Below are 22,243 nucleotides of genomic sequence, written 5' to 3'. Positions count from 1 at the left end.
ACCACTAGAGGTATATAATGTCAAGGAACTACAATATTTTTCTGTATAGAACACTGCATTTATGTGTGTGCATGTAAATTTAAAAAGAAAAATCCAAGACTCTTATCTTTTAGATATTTTTGTGCTATTTTCTGTTAAATAACAATATGTAGAACCAGAAGAATATTTTCACGTAACAGGAAAATCAAAAATGCTTTTATGATCTTAAAACAAATAGGTACGGAATTGTTCCATACCACTGAGCAATGATCTTATTAGCTCTCCACTGATGAAGATTCAGTTACTTGGATCAGGGAGACTGTCTTCTAAATTGTCTGCCCCCTTTCAATGTTTGCTATTTTATTCTGTGGGTTGGGATTTTCAGTTATGTGATAAGCTCACTTACCTTTTCTTTGCCTTGGAATGTGTTTGCATTTGTGAACCTTGGGAAACTTTGAATCTTAACACCTTAGCTGATTTTATTTTGAAAATATTAGTTGTGTTGGCATTTTAAATGATATGTATAATTAATACAACATGTTGTATTGAAAAGATTATCATAAAGTATAACTTCTTGCTCGCTTATGAAAAGAATTCAAGAATTATCAGAGGAATGCCCAGCATTTCATCTTTCCATTGTGGTTTCTCAGTATCTCAAGGCAGAAACCCATTTCTTACCATATTCTTATGGATTTGTGCTTAGAGATTCTTTTTCAGTGTGGAAGAATGCAATGTTGGCGATGCTTTGTGATGATTCAAATATGAAAACTTTTATAAATTTTTAAAAATTTGTGAACATTTGTAGTCTCCTTCATTGTTGAAGGAGGGAATTTCTCTCCTAATCAAATACATACATTTTAAAATTCTTTTTTAAAAGCAGCTTTCGCAGCCTCTTGCGGTACAACCTCGTTGATCTGTTTAGACTGATGAGCGCCCCCCTCTCTTGTCTTGGGTTTCAGTGGCTGCTTGGTGGTCCATCTCCATCCCTAGGACTGACCTCTTCTTCCTCTGTGGGGTTGGTACCCATTTTCCCACACGTCTGCCCATCTGCTCTTCCACCTACTATTGGGAAAAGTTGGATAGACAAAGGGATACCTAACTGTAAGGTAAAATGCAAGTAGTTTAATTAGATAAAGGGACCTTTAATTACTAATTTGTTGGGTCTTACCATAACAGCAGAAAACACCGTGCATTTTTTGATTGTGATATCTATGGCCAAGAGAGAAACATTTTCAGAATAAGATCGGTCTGTTCAAAAGCACCGGCAGAGGTGGGGGTCCTTCTGTTTTAACTTAAAAATGTGGATTTCATAGAACAATATGAAATTTCTACTTCCGATCAGAATCTATTTCTAGAAGTTTTCAGTTATTAAATCCATAACCGTTGATCAAAACCTAGCCTTAAACATTATATAATTTAAGTATGCATTTTAAAAGTGAGCTTTTCTCGCTGTTATTGCTTTGAGTGTCCATATTTCTGGTGATCTATCTTGGCTTTTGGATCCAAACTTAATGGCCACACTGTGTTTACTTGAAACCTAAATGCAAGTAATATGATGACTTGCTCTTTGACGGACTGTTTACCTCACTGGGCGGATTCTTCAATCTGTAAACTGGCTGCTAGTCTGAATGAGCCAAGTCAATAGCTGAAGACCAGCCCAGAAGACTTTATCCAGGAGGTGACTGGTATCAGAGCCTCATGGACCTTTAAGTTTTAGCATGATGCTTTTACAGGGTTCACACTTATGGAATCTCCAATTTTTGATCAATGTAAGAATGAGAAATATTTTATAGCAGTGTTTAGCTTTTACCATGTGTCTTGTCTTAAATGTTTGCTTGCTTTATTTTTGGACAGATCTTTTTTAATAATTCCTTTGCTCTGGACTCAACATGGATCTATCCTGAGGAATCAAGGTTGTTCCATGGGCATGAAAAGCCTCATTTGTTGGCAAATCAAATGGCGATGTCTCTGTCCAGACCAGCTCCTGCCTCCAGGCCTCTCCCCACACTGGTGCTAGCACCTCAGCCGATACCAGGTTGGTGCCCGGTGCCCCAGATATATATACATATATATTATAATATATATATGTTTGCTTTAGTCATGTTAACTTTAGGTATGAAAACTATTTGTCATTTTAATGAAATGGTTATTTCAAGTTATAATTTTTTTCATGAGCATGATTCCTTTTTATAAAGAAATTGAGTGTTAGATAGCTTATTCACTGCATTTTTAAACTATGAAACCTGTTTTTAAGGTGAAGATATGGTAGAAGGGATTTGCACAGAATCATATTTTTTGGTGCTCAATTTTTAGAATAAGACCAAATCTTCTGTGAATAGCTCTTAACAGGAGCATGAGTTGAACTCATTAAACATACGTTGCCTGTGTTAGGTGAGGTGCATGTAGCAAAGCTCCCTGGTCTGTGGGGCAGAAGCGTGTGCAAGATGTGGTTGAATTTTGCCTGCACATTGGGGGTCATGTTGGGAATGGCCTGTACAAATATACTGTTTGGAAGATGGATTTTGTTCTGTCTTTGGAGTCTAGTGACCTGAAAGAACGTTTGTGCTGGAATAGACTCTCATAGAATAATCTCTGGATGAAAGATTGTATAATAACGCTATATAGCAACAGGAGAGTAAAATCATCTTATGAATTTTTAAATTGATTTTTAAAATCACCTTAACATAGATCATATTATAAAAGCAAATGTTGTCCATGCTGAGATTATCTTGCAACGTCTTCCATTATGGAATATTTTATGACTTCAGAATTATATTTCTACCTGTAATTTCCTACCTACCAAGTTTCTCTCAATATGTGTCTCTAAAATTTAGTAATAAGGACCTGTTCCTGTGGATATGGCAGTGCTGGTTCAAGAGACGTATTTATTTTCTTCTCTCTTTGCCTACCTTATATGTTCTAATTTGCTATAGATCTTGTTTAGTCAAAAGTAAGGAAGAACAACTCAACTGTTAGTGTTTTTCACAGGTTTTAATGATTCTTGACTGAATCCTGCCTTCAGTCCTTGTAATTATGCATTACTGAGTTATTAAAATCTGAATGAGTTTCATACATACATTTATAAACACCTTACACTGAGATGATTCTGTTTCCTCTTTAATGACCATAAAAGATGATCAGATAGCGCATCATATATAAAGATTCTGTGACTTTAACCAGCTTGAGTGCCATCCTTGACTGTGAGAGAGTCATTTTTTTAGTGTTACCTAATCCTCTTCTTGGGAAACCCTGCAATGAACATGTGAAACATCTAGTTGAAGAAGCCGTGGCAACTTATAGCTTTTCTTTCATATGGAGATCATTTATTATTTGGGAAACATCTCATACTTTATTCCAAGCATATTTATGTTAGTTTTACCTTTGACTTTTGACTAATCTATCTTAAAGGACAAAAGAAAATAATATTTCATACTAACATGGTGGATAATAGAATAACCGTTCTGACCTAGTCTACCATCTGTCAAATCTCTGCTTTTATTTTTCCCTGCTTTTTTTTTATTTATAAACCATAAAAATAGAGCACTTACAGTTTTACTATCTTTTGGGGAAATATTTGCCTACCCTCAGTGGTAATTTTGTAACAGTTAAATGCATGTGTTTTGAGATAGGAGTTTCTGAACTCTTGGTGAAAACCTTGATATTTTGATAAATTTCAGAATTTTTAGGGATTACTATTCTGGAAAGTATGTATTGAATATCTTGTGTCCAAAGAGCACAAGAGCTTTGTTTATATGTTACTAACTGCTTAACAGAAGAGAGGNCAGGGTCACCAAAATTAATAAGAAAGAAAACTTTATTGAAACATTTTCCATGCCAATTTTTAGATATATAATTAAAAGTAATTATTAAAATTGCTATTAAATTTTATATCCTGTTATAAATGGATACATTTAAATATATTTAATTCATTATAGTTATATATTTAAATATAAAATTACATATTTTATATTAGTGTGTCATCTATAAATATGTTATATAATTGATATTTTAAATTGATCAGTTTTGTTATGGATCGTTATATTCATAAGTAAATGGCCTCCCATCTCAGATCTATTTTATTGACCTCTTTTCAATTAATCAAAAAAGCAATATTAGAATTCCAGAAGAACCAGAAGAATGAGTCAGTCTCCCTCATTTTAAACAGGTCTGCTGAGTGAAGCTCATTTTCCTTTCTTGGATGGATAGCAATTTTTGTGTAACTGTTTTTGAGGTAGTGATTTGTATGCAGTGTCGCGTTGTATGTGGTGCAACGTCAGGGCGCAGCGTGAGCTCATGTGACGTGGCGCCAGGATGCAGCTCTGTTGAGCATGTTGTCTGTTGGACGGAATTAGGGATTGAAACAGGTAGAGATGTCGGCGTGGGTGACCCCTGAGACTCATATTAATATTGCGCCGCCCCCAATATACTGTCGGTTAAGAATTAACGGCACAGAAGCAGGGTTTCATGGAATGTTAGCAGAACTTTGAATTTGGGTCAGTCTTCAGAAGTCCAGTAAATATGACAAAGGACATAACTTTATTTTGACGTTTACTAGTCTCACTCATCTTGACAATAATAGCGGTGATCTGCCATGATGTGCGACTCTGAAACAAGACCAGTGGCCACTTTTAATCATGGAAGCTGGTAGTTAATATCATCTTCCTGCCTTTCTTCGTTAAGTAGGCTGCCATTGTGCATCCCCTGCCCCCGCAGGTGTGATGCAGGAGCCGGGCCGGCCGCGGGAGGCTCCATGAAGGAGGTCATGCTCCAGTGGGGATACGCAAGTCAGTAGATTAAGTTTCACCGCATGGACCATGTATGCTCGCTGCAGACCTTTGGGGCGCTCTTAGCGGGGGGGGTCATCAGGAAGGACCCCCCCCAGGGGGGCGATGCCACGGGAAACACACGCCCAAGAAGTAGCAGAACTTGGACAGGGCAGGAAGAGGGGATTGGATTCCAAACAAAGGGAGTAGAATGTCCCTGGACACAAACACGTGACAAACGTTGTATCCAGTCATCACAGTAGCTGAATGTGCCTCCACCACAGACGCAGGTGGGGAGCAGGGAGGGGGACGTAAGCGGCCCCGTTATCCCTCTGGAACCGGCGTGTGAGTAAGCCCAGCACGCTTTACAGAGCGCTGCGGAATTTTCCATCCTTCCTTGGCTCAGGCCCCATGGTCCCTTCAGCACATGAAGCAGAACAGACACAGAGAAGACAGAGAGTTTTCTCATTGAAAAGTAAATCCAAGCATTTAAAAAAATATGCAAAGTTACAGCTGTACTAGAAACTTAAGTCTCTAATGAATAATTTAGCAGCTTTTTAAGGAATTATCCGTAATTAAAGTATGAATGGGGTGAGTTGAGAAATGAGCCAGGACTCACTCATTCCCAGACATCAGAAAGTGATCCAGGGCACGACCGCTGGGGAGCAGAGGCGGCTTGCCACCAGCTCGGCCTCCCTCCCCCTCCAGCAGCGTCTCGCTCTTCGGACAGCCTCTCGGCTTTCTCTCCTCCGTGGACACCCCCTTCTCCCACGCAGCGCCATGAGCCCATCTTCTGCCCTGGGAAATAGGTTTACTTCGCATCTTACGGTAATAGCAAGCAGAAGTGGAGTCAGGGCCGGTGTAGAAAGAACGCTCACTAAGGAGTCTCTGCACTCTGCTTGTGGAAATGAGAGGTGCAGCGTCCCTCAAACTGTTCAGAAGTAAAATCACTTCAATTCGGAGTATCAAGCAGTCGGAGGAGAAGATAATTAATTCAGCCTCTGTCCAGTAAAGATGTGTGAAGTAATAGCTTGCTGGAATGCGGAGATTTGTCCAAGGCTTGTCTGGATAACATGACTCCGCAGCTTTAAGATCAAAGAGACTGACTCTACCAACCTCCCTCTGGGAAAACCCCAGCAACTCATCATTCAGAGATGACCAGGGAGAGAGAGAGGGAGTGAAAATGGAAGTGGAGATGGGGAACTCAAAACTATTCTGCTTCATATCAGATGCATTTAGTCAACAGGTGAGGAAGAGAAACAAACCTAGGAAAAGGTTCTCACACAGGAACTTCTAAATATGTTGGGTGAATCAACTTTTCCTTTACCTTAGTAGGAAAAACAAAAAAAGTTTTATGGAAGAGCAGTGAAAGATGAGATTGAAAGGGAGCTGGCCAAGGGGCAGAGTTATGGGGACAGATAGTTTGAAGACATGAGAAAAGAATACAAGGAAGCTTTGAACCTTGGCCATTAAAATCAATAAAGAGACGAACCAATTCTGGATGGAATGATGGAAGACAATACAGGAAAAGCCCCAAGCATCCATATCTGGGACAACCTAATGACAGAAAGTGATATGTAAAATAGAAAGCAAACAACACACCTATTTTTATTTGATCTCCATAGGAAACAGAGTGCAACAGAAGGATTGCATGTGGCCGGGACGGATCTCTTTCTCGCTATTTCCTGATAAATTTTATGAATGGGACAGGCACTGCGTAACACAGAAGTAGACACAGCTTCACATCACTCTACAGTATTGGATGTGATTCGTTGTTGGGGAAGCTTTAGAGAAGTATGAGCAGAAAGTTTGTGATTAAAGAAATGCATGACCTACAGGAAAGTCGTGCATATGCATAAGCAAGGAAAAGATGCTCTCAAATCAGCAGCGATCAGCTTTGTCACAGCAAAGTTTTCACCTCGGGCTCTATCTTGTCTGAAGTGAACACTGCTCCCATCTACCTCGCCAGCGATTCCACGGCACTATCAGTGTTGCCTCGTCTTTTGTTTTAAGCTCAGGTTAATTATTTATAGGCACAGCCTCTGCCTTTGCCTTTTAAAGATGTGGCTTAGCATATTTATATTTGATTTTCCATTTTTATATTCCTTCTGCCATATTATTAGGTCCTGTTTTTAATGGTGTTTTGTAATTCCTTTGTTTTATAATTTTTTACGTTTTTATTTTAATTTTAGTTAGTTAACACACAGTGTTGACTGATATTAGTTTCAGGTGTACGTGGTAGTGATCCGACACCTCCGTGCACCACCCGGTGCTCATCAGGACAAGTGCCCTTAAGTCCCCATTACCCATTTCACCCATCTCCTACCCTCTTCCTCTCTGCTAACCATCAGCTTGTTCTCTAATTCCTTTGTTTGAATCTGCTTTTACTCTTTTGCTATGCCATTTGTGTTTTGACTTTGTTTGCGTTTGTTTTATATGGTTATTTGGAATATGTTAATACTGATCCTCTTTTCTCAATCAATTTCTCAAGGTTTTGAAAAGCAAATGTGATCCTCTGTTTCCTCTAATTTCCAAATCGTGACAATATTATCACTTTAGAATTCTTTTATAGAATGTGAGAAATTTGGAAAAAAATTTTATCATAAAGATTTATAGTCTCTCTTTAATATCCTCCATCGATTGAGAAATTAGTCTAAAGCAAGAACTAAGAGTGGGATTAGTCAGGCTTCAAAATATCTATAATTATCAACCATCTGTCAATTGTATAGAATACTTGTTAATTTGGGTACAGGAATGATTGAAAAATTCTAAGCAATATTCTTCATAGAGAAGGAATTATTATCATAATAACAATCTGAACAGACTACCTCAAATTGTGCTGGTATAACTAGGGAGAGTACACGTGAGAAGCATGAGTACAAACTCTTTCAAAATCCCTCAACTTTGTTAAAAGAATCAGAAACAGAAGCCCACTAGAAGCCCAGATAACGTTATCTGAGCCTGTGACGGGACCAGCGCTCCTGCCCAGCCTAGCACAGATGAGCGAGAGCTGCAGCCAGTGCTGCAGAGTGCGCCCTGGAGAGTGGCCCTTCTTCCTTGGGGCAGGAGTATGAAGATGGCTGGAAATTGAGAGAAAGCACAGATATAAGAAAGTCTGGCAGATACCCCAGAGCTCATCCTCAGCAAAAGGCATTAATAAAGGGTTTTGATGCCTATGGGGCACTGAAGGCGACTGCAGCCACAAAATCCAAATCCAGGTCAAGTCCCACCCACGCTGACATCCCTCATTCACCAGCAGTCACAGAAGAGAGGGAGTGCCCACCTCTAGGAGTAAAACCTATTCACCTCACTCTCTATTGTTCTATTCATGATGTGTGCCACTCAATTAAAATGTTACAAAAGACACAAACAAAGCAGGAGGTGGTAAACCATTATCAAGAGATAAAGCAAACAACAGGGCCAGGCCCTCAGATGCTGCAGAGGTTGGAACTTTCAAACAGGGACTTTGAATTGCTGTGATTAATATCTTCATGAGTGAATGGAAAAGGAGAGCATGAACAGATAGAGAATTTCATCACAGATGTGGAAAATTAAAAAAAAAAAAGACAACCAACCTGAAATACTAGGGAAAAGAAGCATGTTATAAGAAATGAAGACTACTTTGGTAGGTTCATGACTAGACATGATTACATCTAAGGAAAGAATGAATGAATGTATAGGCACATCAATAGAAATTACTGAAATGGTAACACAAAGAGAAAACGAGTGTAAAGATAGAGCTCTGACATTATAACAAATGGCTTAACACATGTACTCTGAGGAGTAGGAGCGAAAACATGGTAGAAAAAATATTTGAAGAAATAATGACCAAGAGTGATGAAGAAAATTAGGGAAATCATCAAAACATGGCTCCATGAGACTGAGCAAACTCCTAGACTGAAAACTAGACAAGTTGCATTGAAACTCCTGATTCAAAGATTAAAAGCAAATTAAGATAAATAAAGAAAAAAAGGCATATTACACAAACAAAGATTAAAAGTGTAGTTTTATTTTCAGAATCTCTAGAAGCCAGAAGGCACAGAATGACATTTGAAAAGGACCAAAGTAAAAATCTGTCCTCAAGGGACACCTGGGTGGCTCAGTTAAACATCCAACTCCTGACTTCAGCTCAGGTCCTGATCTCCTGGTTCGTGAGTTCAAGCCCTGACTTGGGCTGTGTGCTGGCAGCATGGAGCCAGCTTGAAATTCTCTCCCTCTCTGTACTTCCCCTACTCGTGCTCTCTCTCTGTTAAAATAAATAAATAAAGTTAAAAAAATCTCTCCTCAAGAACTTTTGACCAAGCAAAAACAGTTCTCAAAAGCAAGGTGAAATAAATATTTTCCCAAACTAAAGTCGAAGAGAATTCATTGTCGGTAAACCTGTAGTTCGAGAAGTATAAAGAAGCTTATCAAGCAGAAGTAATATAATAGCAGTGAGAAACTAGCATGTGCAAAAAGAAATACAGAATTCTAGAGATAAAATACAGTAAGGTAACATATATTTTCTTTCTTAATTGCTCCAAAAGATAACTAATTGTGTGAAGGATGAGTGGGAGTGATATAATATATGTAGACAGCATATATAACATCAAAATATATGCCAAAGATCACAAAGAAGGGAAGGGAAGAATTGAAGGTGTAGGACTCTAAGTCTACTACACCCCCCAGCAAGGGTTATCCTATGAGCTGAAGGCCAGCTCTGGCGAAGTAAATACATATTATGAAGCACAAAGGGAGCACGCCCAAATTATTTAAAAGGTTGTAACCAATAAAATAATAGTGGAGATAAAATTAGAATCATAACAAATAACACAAAAGCAGGCAAAAATAGAAAGAAAAGGATCAAAGTACAGATGAAACAAATATTTAAAAAAATAATAACTGCAAGATGGTAGATTTAAATACAAAGGTGCAAGCTCCTGAATTAAAAAGCAATATTCATCCTCAAATATGTGATGTGCACAAGGAAGGCATTTTAAAAATAAACATACAAAGTAGGTAAAAGTGAGACTATAGGAAATATACAACATGCAGATACCAATCAAGAGAAGGCTGGGGTGCCTACAGGGATATGAGGAAGATTGGAATTCAGAGCAGGAAGTTTATGAGTTGGCAAAGGGACTTTATGTAACTAAGAAAACAGACTTAAAAGCATACCAAGAAGGCATAACAATTCGAAATGTGTCTGCATCCAGTGAAAGACCTTCAACATACATGAAACAAGGATGGATTGAACAAGGTACATCTGATAGCAGCTAGAGACTTGGCACTCATCTCTCAGGAATTCAGAGAAAGAAGGCAAAACATCGGTCCAGATTTAGAGACTTTGCACAGTTCCATCTACCATCTTGATCAAACCGACATTCATGGAGCACTCTGCTTAACAAGAACAGCACGAGTCGTTTTTGCATGCACATGGAAGATTCACCAATGTAAATCTCAGCCAGAAAACAAGTCAACAAATCTTAAATAATTAAAGACACACACACACACACACACACACACACAAACACACACACACAATTTGTTCTCTTGCCACAATATAATTAATTTAGAAATCAGCAGCAGGAAAAAAAAAGTCCAAAACATTTCCAAATATCTGGAAATTGAATGAAAAACTTCCAGGTGATGTATAGCTGAAAGAGGAAATGATGGAGGAAATTTAAAAATATTTAGAATGGAATGTAAATGAAAGTCAACTTTAGAAATTCTTGAGGGACATAGCTAAAGCAGAGTATGGAAAGAAATTTATAACATTAAAAAAAGAAATTCTCAACAAAATATTAACAAATTGCATTCAACGCATTAAAAGGAACATACGCCATGACCATGTGTGATCCATCCCTGGGATGCAAGGATGGTTCAACATCTGCAAAGCAATAAATGTGATGCATCACATTAAATGACTGACATATAAAAATCGTATATTCCTCTTAATAGATGCGGAAAAAGCATTTGACAAAATACGACATCCTTTCATGATAAAAACCCTCAACAAACTGGGTATAGAAGGAACATACTTCAACATAATTAAGGCCTATGTGACAAGCCCCAACTCACACCATACTCAGCAGTGAAAGGTTGAAAGCTTTTTCTCTAGACCAGGAATGAGACTGAGATGCTCATTTTCACTGCTATTTTCCAACATCACACTGGAAGTCCTAGCTAGAGCAGTCAGGCCAAGAAAGAAATAAAAAACATCTTATATGGAAAGAACGGTGTACAATTGTTTTTATTTGCAGTTGATATAATCTTATATATAGAAAATCCCAAAGAGTAAACCAAAAATCTGTTGGAACTAATCACGTTCGGTAAAGTTGCAGGATACCAAATCAACATACAGAAGTCAGTTGCCTTTCTAGTTCACTATATCTATTTTCTATTTCACTAAAATATCTGAAAAAGAAATAAAACAGTCCTATTCACATAGCATCAAAACCCATAAAATAGTTAGAAATAAACTAACCAAAGAAGTGAAAGATCTGTGCTATGGAAACCATAGGACTTTGACAAAATAAACTGCAGAAGACACACACACACACACACACACACACACACACACACACACATTTGTCTGTATTCATGGATTAGAATAATTCATATTGTTAAAGTGTCCATACTACCAAAAGCTATATATAGAATCAGTGCAATCTCTATCAAACTTCCAATGGCATTTTTCACAGAAATAGAGAAAAATCTTAAAATATTTACAAAACCCACAAAAGAACTTGAGTAACCAAAGCAAACCCGAGGAAAAAAAAAAAACAAACAAAGCCAGAGACATCAAATGTCCTGACTTCAAACTATAATACAAAGCTACTGTGATCCAAACAGCATGGCATTGGCATAAAAGTAGACACACAGACCAATGGAACAGAGTAGAGAGCCCAGAAATGAACCTCTACATATATGGTCAATTAATATTTGACAAGGGAGCCAAGAATATTCAATGAGGAAAGGATAGACTCTTCTGTAAGTGGTGCTGGGAAACTTGGGTAATCACAGGCAGAAAAATGAAATTTCATAATATATAAGTGTTGAATTACTATGTCATTCAGCTGAAACTATTACAATGTTGTATGTCAACTATACTCCAATAAAAAAAGGCAAATTTAGATCCCTATCTTACACCACTCACCAAAATGAAAGACTTAAACTGTAAGACTCCTAAAAGGAAACAAAGAAAAAACTCCTTGATGTTTCTCTTGGTATCACGTTTTTGGCTCTGACACCAAAAGCACAAGCAACAAGACCAAAAATGAAAACGTGCGCCAACATCACACTTAAAAGCTTCTGCGAGGGGAAAGAAACAATCCAGGGAATGAAAGAGCAACTTACATAATGGGGGGAAAAGATCATGTGTCTGTTAAGGGGTTAATATCCAAAATATATAAAGAACTCCTACAACTCAGTAACAACAACAGCAAATGATCCAGTTAAAAAATGGGCAGAGGAACTAAATAGACATTTCTCCAAAGAGGACATGCAGATGGCTAACAGGCATATGAAAAGATGCTCAACATCACTCATCATCAGGGAAATGCAAATCAAAACCACAGTGAGATACCACCTCACACCTCTCAGAGTGGCTGCTATTGCAAAGAGAAGGAATAAATATTGGTGGCTCTATGGTAGAAAAGGAAATACTTTTGCACTGTTGGTGGGGAGGTAAATTGGTGCAGCCACTATGGGAAACAATATGGAGGTTCTCCTCAAAAATAAAAAATAGAACTTTCGTATGATCCAGCAATCCCACTTCTGGGTATTTATTCATTGAATTGAAATCATAGTCTTGAGGAGATCCCAGCACTCCATGTTGATTGCAGCATTATTCACAGTAGTCAAGGTATGGAAACAATCTGAGTGTCTGTCTATGGATTAACAGATAAAGGAAAAAGGATACAGAAGACATGAGATATATGCTCAATGGGATGTTACTTAGCCATGAGGAAGAAAGAGATTCTGCTGTTTGTGACAACACAGATGGACCTTGAGGGTGTTGTGCTAAGTCAGACAGAGAAAGATGAGTACTATGTGACTTTATCTCTCAGAGCAATCTAAAAAAGCCAAACCCATAGAAACAGAGAGTAGACTGGTGGTCACCAGGCTAGGGAGTGTGGGGACAGGGCAGATGTTGGTCAAGATGCACAAACTTGAAGTTAGAAAACAGATACCTTCTGGGGATCTGAGGCACAGCCTGGTGATGATCATCAGCAACACCGCTTTATACTCTTTGAAGTCACTAGAAGACTCGATCTTAAATATTCTTACCAAAAAGAGAAAAATACAAAACCAGAAGAAAGTTCTGAAATCAATGATCAAAGCTTCTACCTTAAGAAACTTGAAAAGAGAGAGAGCTAATTAACCAGAAAGAAGTAGAAAGGAGATAATATTAACAAAAGCAGAAATCAAAGAAACTAGAAACAGAAAAATACATAAAGAAAATCAATGAAACCAATGGCTTTATTTATTTGTTTGTTTATAGAATGGTCAATTCAACTGAAACCCCACTGGCTATATAGAAAAAGAAAAAGGGAGACAACACAGATTGTTGACATCAGGAATCAGAAGAGGGATATCACTATGGATCTTAACATAAAAATGAAACAGGAAAGTATTATAAACTACTTCGTGATGAGAAGCTCAACAGTTTAGATGAAGGAGGCAAATTTGTGAGTCACAAGCTACCAGCGCTCACTTGAGAAGTCAAAAACACAAGTATCACTGTATCTATTAAAAATATTGAATTCATAATGTCAGTTTTTCCAGCAGAGAACACTCCCCAGACAGTTTCGGTCTAGTTCTACGAAGTATTTGAAGACAATGATAATAAATTTAAGTAAACTTGTTTGAAAATAAAAGCGGAAATAACATTTCTCAATTTTAATTAATTAATTAGTTAATTAATTAAATGTATGTATGTTTATAGTTCACTTTGAGGTCAGCATTCCACTGATCCAGAAATCAAATAGTGCAAAGAGAGACAGTTACTGACCAATATACTTCCTAAAGAGAGATACAAATATCTTCAACATGGTATTAGCAATATATAAAACTGATAATACATCATGACCGAGCAGGGCTTTTTCTAGGAAATCAATGCCGGTTCAACATTAGCAAATCAATGTTATTTACTTTATCAAAAGGATAAAGAAGAAAAGCAATTTGACCATTTCAACAGATGCAGAAAACACATTTGTCATACTCAGCGTCTCTTCAGATTAAGAAAATAAAAGCAATAACAATACCTCTAAGTCAACTAGGAATTAAAGGGAACTTGCTCAAACCAGGAAAGGACGTCTTTTAAAGAGTCAGAGCTAATAGTACATTTATAACATAGTGTTATGTAATATTATAATATATTAGTGGATTCCTCATGCTTTTTCTCTAAGACGGAGAACAAGACCAGGATTTGTGCTCTCCCTACTCCTATGCAAAGTTTTACTAGAAGTTCTAACCAAAGCAATGATACAAAAATTAAAAACATGAAAAGCATATAGATAAAATGCAGACAATATACAGACAAAATGATTGCCATATAGACCGTCTCAAAGAGTCTACCAAAAGCTACTAGTTCTCATAAGTGAAGTTAGCAAGTTGCAGGACACAAGGTCAGTTGTATTCCTATGTTACTGGGGATAAACGATTGGAAATTAAAATAAAATATCAGTGTCATTAAAGCACCAGAAACATGAAATACAGGTTAACCTACTAAGATATATGCCCTGAAAACTACAAAACGTTGATTGGAGAAATCCAAGACATTAATAAATGGAGAGATGCTTTGCATTAATGGGCCGGGAGACTCAATAATGTTAAGGTATCTGTTCTCTCCAAATTGATCTATAAACTCCATGTAATCCTGGCAAAATCCCGGGCCCTTGACACTGACAAGCTGAGTCCATCTGGGACGCTGGAGGAAGTAGGATGGCCACAGTAGTTTGGAAAACAGCTCGGACGGATTGTGCATAATGGATTTTAAAGCTCATGATCAAGCTGCATCAGTGAAGAAGTGCCTAACTGGCAGAAGCATGGGAAGAAAGATCGATAGAACGTAGTGGCAGACCTTCCAGAAATAGGCACACATGCATATGGTTAACTTATTTCTGACTAAGGTGCAAAGGCATTCAATACAGAAAACTTGCTTTTTGCAATAAATGGTTTAGGAACATTTGAACATTCATCTTTAAAATAAACAAACAAACCCTCACCAACACTTTGTATTGTATACAAAAATTAACTCAAAATAGATTACAGACTTGATTATAAAAGCCAAACCCCTAGAACTTCTGAAAGGAAACATAAAAGTAAAAGTTTTAACCTTGAATTAGGCAAAGATGGCTTCGATAGGGCACCAAAAGCCTGAACCATACACGAAGATGTGTCAATACGCTGTGCTTCATCAACATTAAATGCTGTGTTTTGAAAGGACTTTTAAATTAAAAAAATTTTTTTTAATTTATTTCTGAGAGAGAGAGAGAGAGAACATGAGCAGGGGAGGGGCAGAGAGAGAGAGAGGGAGACACAGAATCTGAAACAGGCTCCAGGCTCCGAGCTGTCAGCACAGAGCCCGACGTGGGGCTCAAACCCACAGACCATAGGATCGTGACCTGAGATGAAGTCAGACAAAGAGAACCTTCTAATTGAGAGACACCTATTGCAACGTGTGGGTGGCGCAGAAGCCGGTCATGGGCTTACCAGATCGGAATCCGGGTTGGGGCTGGGGTGTGAAAGCGGACATGTCACCATCCAGACCAGACTGAAATCTCGGCATGGTGCTGGGGGGGACTGGGCTGGTGTGACTGTGGGCGCGTTGCAAGCCCAGCGCGAGCTGACACTTGTGGGGTCCTGGGGACCTGGGGTTCATCACACTGTTCTCCACAGTATCGCTGTAGAAAGTTTTCAGAATAAAAATTAAAGAGTGAGAAAATGACACCAGGAAGCACACCGAAGGGTTACAGGAGGGACTGTGCACGTCACCTCCCTGTCACTCCCATGGGATTCGGAAGCTGAAGTGGACGGTAAGGAGACTCCCAGCATCCGGGAAGTGAAGAGACTACCAAAAATCCATGAATAAAACAGAAATCAGTGCCACAAAAATAAACGCTTTATGCAGTGACCAAACACGTTGTGCACGTGGGAAGTGGTGGGTGGTGGTCGTGGTGCGCCAGCCACGCTAACCCCCGTGACGGCCCTGCCGCCGGGAGGGCCCCGCAGCAGTTCACCTTCCGTCAAGGCAGTAGGAAGTTAGAGAGAAATAGGGGAAATGTGAGGAAGTACATGATAAAAATAAAGGCATACATTCCTAGTTTTGAAAACAAATGAATTGATTTAAAAAAACATGCCCCACCCATAGTGGGGGAAAAGTAAACAGATTAGGTGGAAACATTTCTGCTCGATATAGTAAGTTTTTAAATAAGGAGATGAGCTGTTTTCTGGGACTCCATAAGCTATCCAGGTCGGATCACGGTGGGGCAGCCTGGGTCACAGCCCAAGGACAGGTGCTCAGACACCCACCCTCACGGCTCCCTCCGCCCACGTCTCTACAGCCTGGCGTCCGCGGGGCTCACGCATAAAGCCTCCCAGACTCCAGCCGGGTCTTCTCTGGGCACAGAGTTCCTTTCAGAATGTAGAAAATGGTAAGATGCTGATACAGATTATGAAGTTGGCTCCCCTTTTTACCAATGTTTTTCAAAAACAGGAAAAAAAAGAAGCAAATACATTATTTGGAGACATCTCAGTTGGAAAGGTGGCTGTAAAAACCCTAAAAGCATTATTGAAAATGTAACAATTTAGTACCAATGAGACCTTCAGGACTAAGTGGAGCGCATTTCATGGTCATGGAAATTGTACAATAATGAGAAAGGTGTGGGCAACAGCGTCACCTCTGCAGGTTTAATAAGAAAAAATATTCTTTCATGGCATCTTAGGAAGATGTATGTTTGACAAAATTCAACAGCCATTTAGAAAATGAGAACACTAAAAACTAAAATGTAATTTCTCAACACGATGTGTAATATTTATCTAAAAGCGGCCGTAGCCCACAGCAACGATCACTGTTATTCCCGTGATAATCGATCCCTGCTCACCTTTTACTTTGACTGTTGGCTGGAAGTTCCAGCCAATGCAATAAGAAATGAAACACAAATATGAAATACCGCTTGAGGTTTATATACTTTAATATTTTGAAAACTCATGACCTTCAGCTTAAAAACTGAGAATTAAAAGATAATTCAGCAAAACAGATTGATAAAAGATATACAAAAGACAATATGTTTCCTATGTATTAATAGTTATTTAGAGGCTGCCGTGAGGAAATGCACAAATGAGGAAGTGCACATGGAAAATGCAGCCACTGACTTTGGCAGATGCAGATCAGAATCTTCACCTGTGCGTGAATCCAAACAAAGAATATGGAAACCAACTTGACAATAAACTATTTAAAAAATAAACAAAGAAAACTGAAAATGATATTTTTCACTGGAGAGATCCCCTATGTGTTTGGATAGGAAACTGGAACATTGCAAGGCTATCAATTCTTCTCATATTAGTTTATGGATACGCTAATGATACTACTTTTTTGGAATGTGAGAAAATCATTTTTTAAAATGTTTTATTTATTTCTGAGAGAGAGACAGCGTGAGCAGGGGAGGGTCAGAGACAGAAGGAGACACAGAATCCGAAACAGTTTCCAGGCTCTGAACTAGCTGTCAGCACAGAGCCTGATGCGGGGCTCGAACCCACGAACCGTGAGATCATGACCTGAGCCGAGTCGGACGCTTAACCGACTGAGCCACGCAGGCGTGCTGAAAAAATCATTTTAAAAGTGTTGGTCATGGAATATACACATGAGATGAACAAATATGTATTTTTAAAAATCTGTAAGGTGGATTTAACTTATTATTCTCAAGTTGCATCAGTTTTAAAAAATGTACTGATACACTAATCTACATATAGATGAATGCAATGAGTGTTAAAAGAATTGTTATATGAGGCAGTATTCTATAATATAATAAAAAATGGACGGACATAAACAGATGACTCACAGAATAATTATAAATGATCATTATGCAGTATGTGGATTACTCATAAGTAATTCAAGGGATGCAAATTTAAACCACCAAATATAATATTCCTATTAAATTAGCACAGACTTTCAAAAACCTTGGCTCTGTTCAGTGTTCATAATAGTGCACTGGGACGTGCACTCATTCTTAATGCTGGGAAATCTAGTGTGTAATGGGTCATGCAGTCTGACTTTCAGATCTCTTAAAAAAGTTAATATAATTTTACCCAGTGATTCTACTTCTTAAAGAAAGAGCAAATATGTGTGTACAATGATTCAGTGCATCATTATTTATAATACCAAGAAGAAAAATCAAATCTCAAATGTCTATGACTAGACAGTTGGTCAAGTGAGTTAGGATACATGTGTTAAAAAGGAAATGATTTTCAGCCATGAGTAAAGTCATATTTGGAAGATGTCCTTGTTTGTTTTGGCAAAATTTAAAAGCAGGTTCTGAAGTGTGTGGACAGGACGGTTCAATTTGAGAGCACCGTTCACACACGCACACTCACTGGCACACACACTGATAAGCGATGAAGAAACACACCAAAAGGGTAGTACTTATTTCTGGATGCCGGAATGAGGGGGACCTTTGACGTCCAACTTTTCCATTTTTAATGAGAAGCTATTACTTCATAATCAGAAACATGCCATCAAATACATGGGAATGCTTCCTTCATGCCACTGAACTTGAGAATACGAGCTGTTTCTAGGGCCTCGTGCCAGACCCCGGAAGGAGGAAGACAGCGGAGCTGTGCCTGTCTGCCCCACAAAGAAAAGGCCTGGCCATGGCAGTGCTCCGTGCTCCTTCAGCCCCCAACTCACCCGGGGAAGGAGCGGGGCTCCGTCTCGTCATGCAAGATGGGTGGAGAACCCAGTTCCTCCTTGGATACACAGCCCCGTGGGTCCCGGGGGCCACCTCGGGCACCGCCTTCCTGATGGCAGTGTCCCCACGGTTCACCTGCGCTGGGCAGCGTGATTCGTGCCCCTAGGACTGGATGCCCAGGTGTCAGGGACGGGCAAGGGGGGTGGAGCAGGCTGCGCACAGAGCTAATCACTGCCGCCCGGGACTCAGCCCAGCTCACAGGGAGGCACACCCATGACGTCACAGCCCCTGTATGTCGGCTCTCAGACTAGCCATCAGGGCCCGGTGATTTCTGCGGTGAGAGGAAACCCATATAGATCTTCCTGGACACCCGGCTTTACTTGGAGGGCTGGGGGACACGCGCTGCTTTTCTGTGACCGAGAAGCAGGTGTTTCAATAGAAGATGCAGATATGTTTGACTCTTCCAGAAAACAGGAAGGCCTCGAGGGACTCCAGGCTGGCGGTGACCAGTTTAGCCTGCCCTGCACCCAGCGAGTGTGTTCATCCTTCCCTCTGGTGCCCGAGAAAACTGTGTGTGTGTGTGTGGGGGGGGTGCCAGGAAGCACCGTGAATTGTGCCATCTGCAGAAAGTCAGAAAAATACTTGCACGTGAGAGACACACGTCTGAAGTCATCTTCTAATAAGTGGCTTAAACGTTTGCATTTGAGAAGCGGCATCACAGATGGCAGAGGGCCTAAGTTCAAGGTGACCCTGCCACTTGTTAGCTGTGTGATCTTGGGGACAGTATTTCTTAGGTTCGTTATTATTATAACGTTAGTAATCGATATGAATGGCCATGTCCCCATCGCATCGTGGATGCAGGCGCCATCTCAGCTGCTCAGCCGAGATGTTCTTCTCAGACGGGGTGGAGGTGGTGCCTTCTTGGAGATCGTTGAGCGATCACTTTATATTTTCTCTGTGTCTAGACTGTCCTCAAGGCTCCATGTGTATCAACATGGTCGTGTCCCTAGAAGCAGTGGTGAAGTATTCAGACATCAACAACAACTGAGAGGTTGCCTGGATAATGGAACAATTAACCAACATAACTCATATCCTTCTATAGAACTAGGGGTTTGCATCCTGGGACCTTTTTCTCTTTGAATTTATGGGTGGCATTCCACAAAGTAATGGAACCGTTTGTTTAAAGATGAGAATTGCAAGTTACAGATTTGATCCCGAGTCATTGTCTTAGTGCTGATCCCGTTCAGAAAATAACTAGGGAACCGTTAGAATTCCATCATGACTGTGGACTTCAAAATCTACATTAGATATGCTATTCCCTACTTTCTTCTTAGGGAAAGTTTCCTGAGGCTGGTACCTCTTCTAAAGCACTATTCTCCTTTGGAAATGTAATGTGAATCTTATATAGGATTTTTAATTTTCTGGTAGTCATGTTTTAAAAAGCATAATGAAACAGGTGAAATTAATTTTAATAATTCATTGTACTTAGCTCAACATATCCAGAACATTGTCGTTTCAACATGTAATCAGTATAAAAATATTAATGAGATATTTACCTTCTTTTTTTAAATTGCCTTTGAAGTCTAGCATGTCTTTCACATGCACAGCATACCTCAGTGCGGACCCGCCGACACTCGCCTCATGTGGCTAATGTCCCCTGTGTGGGACAGGGCAGCACAGGAAGGTAACAACCAAGTGTATCTGTGAGGACCTTAAAGATCTATTTGTCAGGATATTTTATGGAACGCCTGCTCAATAAGGTGTTGAGACAGCATTTCAGGGAAATTTACTCAATGCCCATTCTGCAAACAACTTGAATTTAAATGTGACCTTTCCCTGTGTATGATCTTATAAAAATAGTTAAGGCACCAATTTTAACCGACATTCTAGAATATTTAGAAGATAATAAGCGTGTGCAGTGTTTCTATGCACAAATGGATTGCCTTTCATTTTAACACATTTCATTTTTCCCAATTTAAGAATTATCCATATTTGTTAGGTATGGAAAATTTGGAACCTACCACGATGTAGAGGGATGGGAAAAAGTCACCCAAGACTCTAGGAAGTGTCTCCCAGCACTGCTACTATGTTGCTACATTGTCAGACGTGATGTTTATAAGCACAGTTTTGCATTCTACTCTGACTTAATATTTTAATATGTATTTCTCCATGTTGGAATAAATTAGTAAATTAGCAAATGTTACCTTTAATAATTTTTTTTCAAAATCCAGCTGATGAGTCAGAGTTTACTTACTATAATGCACCCGAGGAAACGATCTCCACGTTGTCACCGTGCGTATGTATTTTGTAGGCATGTAGTGTCATCTCTTCCTATCTCTCCAGACTTCTTAAAGACCTCTCAACCCAAATTGTCACAGTCTCTGCCTTGCTCTATAAGGCATGAGACTGCTTTGCAGGAAACACACAAGTGTCGATGATCAGGAAAAGGACTTGTTTCTTCCTTTCCATGCTCATGCTTTTTTTTTTTAATTTTTTTTGAGACAGAGACAGAGCAAGAGTGGGGGAGGGGCAGAGAGAGAGGGAGACACAGAATCGGAAGCAGCTCCAGGCTCCGAGGTGTCAGCACAGAGCCCGACGCGGGGCTCGAACCCACAAACCGTGAGATCCTGACCTGAGCTGGAGTCGGATGCTTAACTGACTGAGCCCCCAGGCGCCCCATTCTCATGCTTTATACGTCTACTTTTAGAAGTTTTATTTTTAGCTTTGCTGTCTAGGACCTTCAGTGCAATAACTACTGTAGTCAGGCTCGTAGGTACCCTGTGCAGTCCTCACTTTGAAAGGATCCTTTAATCTTGCCCATTCACAACGATGGATGGTGTGGGTCTTATTATTACCCATTATTGAGCTTAGGAAAGTTCCTTCTGTTCCTAGTTTGCTAGTGGTTATTGCTTGTTATCATAACTTAGAAGTAAATTTTTTCAATTTTTTTTCTTTTTCTATTAAGATAAGCATATTTTTCTTCTTTTAATTTGCTATTATAGTATGTGCTATTAAAAAGATTTATAATGTTGGGGCGCCTGTGTGGCTCAGTCAATTAAGTGTCTGACTTGATTTCAGCTCAGGTCGTGATCTCAGTTTGTGGCATCCATTCTGGCATCCAGCTCTGTGCTGACAGTGCGGAGCCTGCTTGGGATTCTCTCCCCGCCCACCCCTCCCCTGCTCATGCTCTCGAAAGAAAGAAAGAAAGAAAGAAAGAAAGAAAGAAAGTTACAAAAAGATTTCTAACGTTAAATCACGTGCATTTTTGGGTAAATCCAAGTTCCTCATTACAAATTGCCATTTTTATAGGGAGTGCTGCTTTATCGCTATTCCTTTGTTTAGGGTGGTTGATCTGTACTCCTGTACTTTCTTTTTCCTCTTTTCTGCTCACCAGGTTTAGTGTGGAAGTTGTATCGATTGCACAGCATAAATTGAGAAGAGGATCCTCTTTTTTAATTCTCTGGAAGGGTTTCACATTAGAATGGGATACTTCAAGAAAACAATTTGTAGGACTTTCTTGTCAAAATATAAGGTCCCGGTTTTTCCTTTGTGAAAAGATTTTAAACTGATTTAATGTATTTAATTGTCATAAGACTACTCATGCTTTCT

General features: G+C 39.3%; 1 protein-coding gene across 2 annotated transcripts in view; it reads left to right on the top strand.

The window, feature by feature from the left end:
* The first annotated feature begins 1,867 nt into the window (after positions 1-1,867).
* TCERG1L (transcription elongation regulator 1 like) overlaps positions 1,868-22,243 on the top strand; it is a 170,841-nt gene continuing 150,465 nt past the window's right edge. For both annotated transcript variants that reach the window (XM_077762897.1, XM_077762896.1), the window contains exon 1: positions 1,868-2,014. In XM_077762897.1, the coding sequence (XP_077619023.1) occupies positions 1,936-2,014 (79 nt within the window). In that variant the 5' untranslated portion in view covers positions 1,868-1,935. The remainder of the gene's footprint in view (positions 2,015-22,243) is intronic.

The sequence above is a fragment of the Crocuta crocuta genome, unplaced genomic scaffold, assembly GCF_008692635.1.
Source record: "Crocuta crocuta isolate KB4526 unplaced genomic scaffold, BGI_CrCroc_1.0 scaffold466, whole genome shotgun sequence".
Taxonomy (NCBI): domain Eukaryota; kingdom Metazoa; phylum Chordata; class Mammalia; order Carnivora; family Hyaenidae; genus Crocuta; species Crocuta crocuta.
This window is presented reverse-complemented; position numbering and strand designations above follow the sequence as displayed.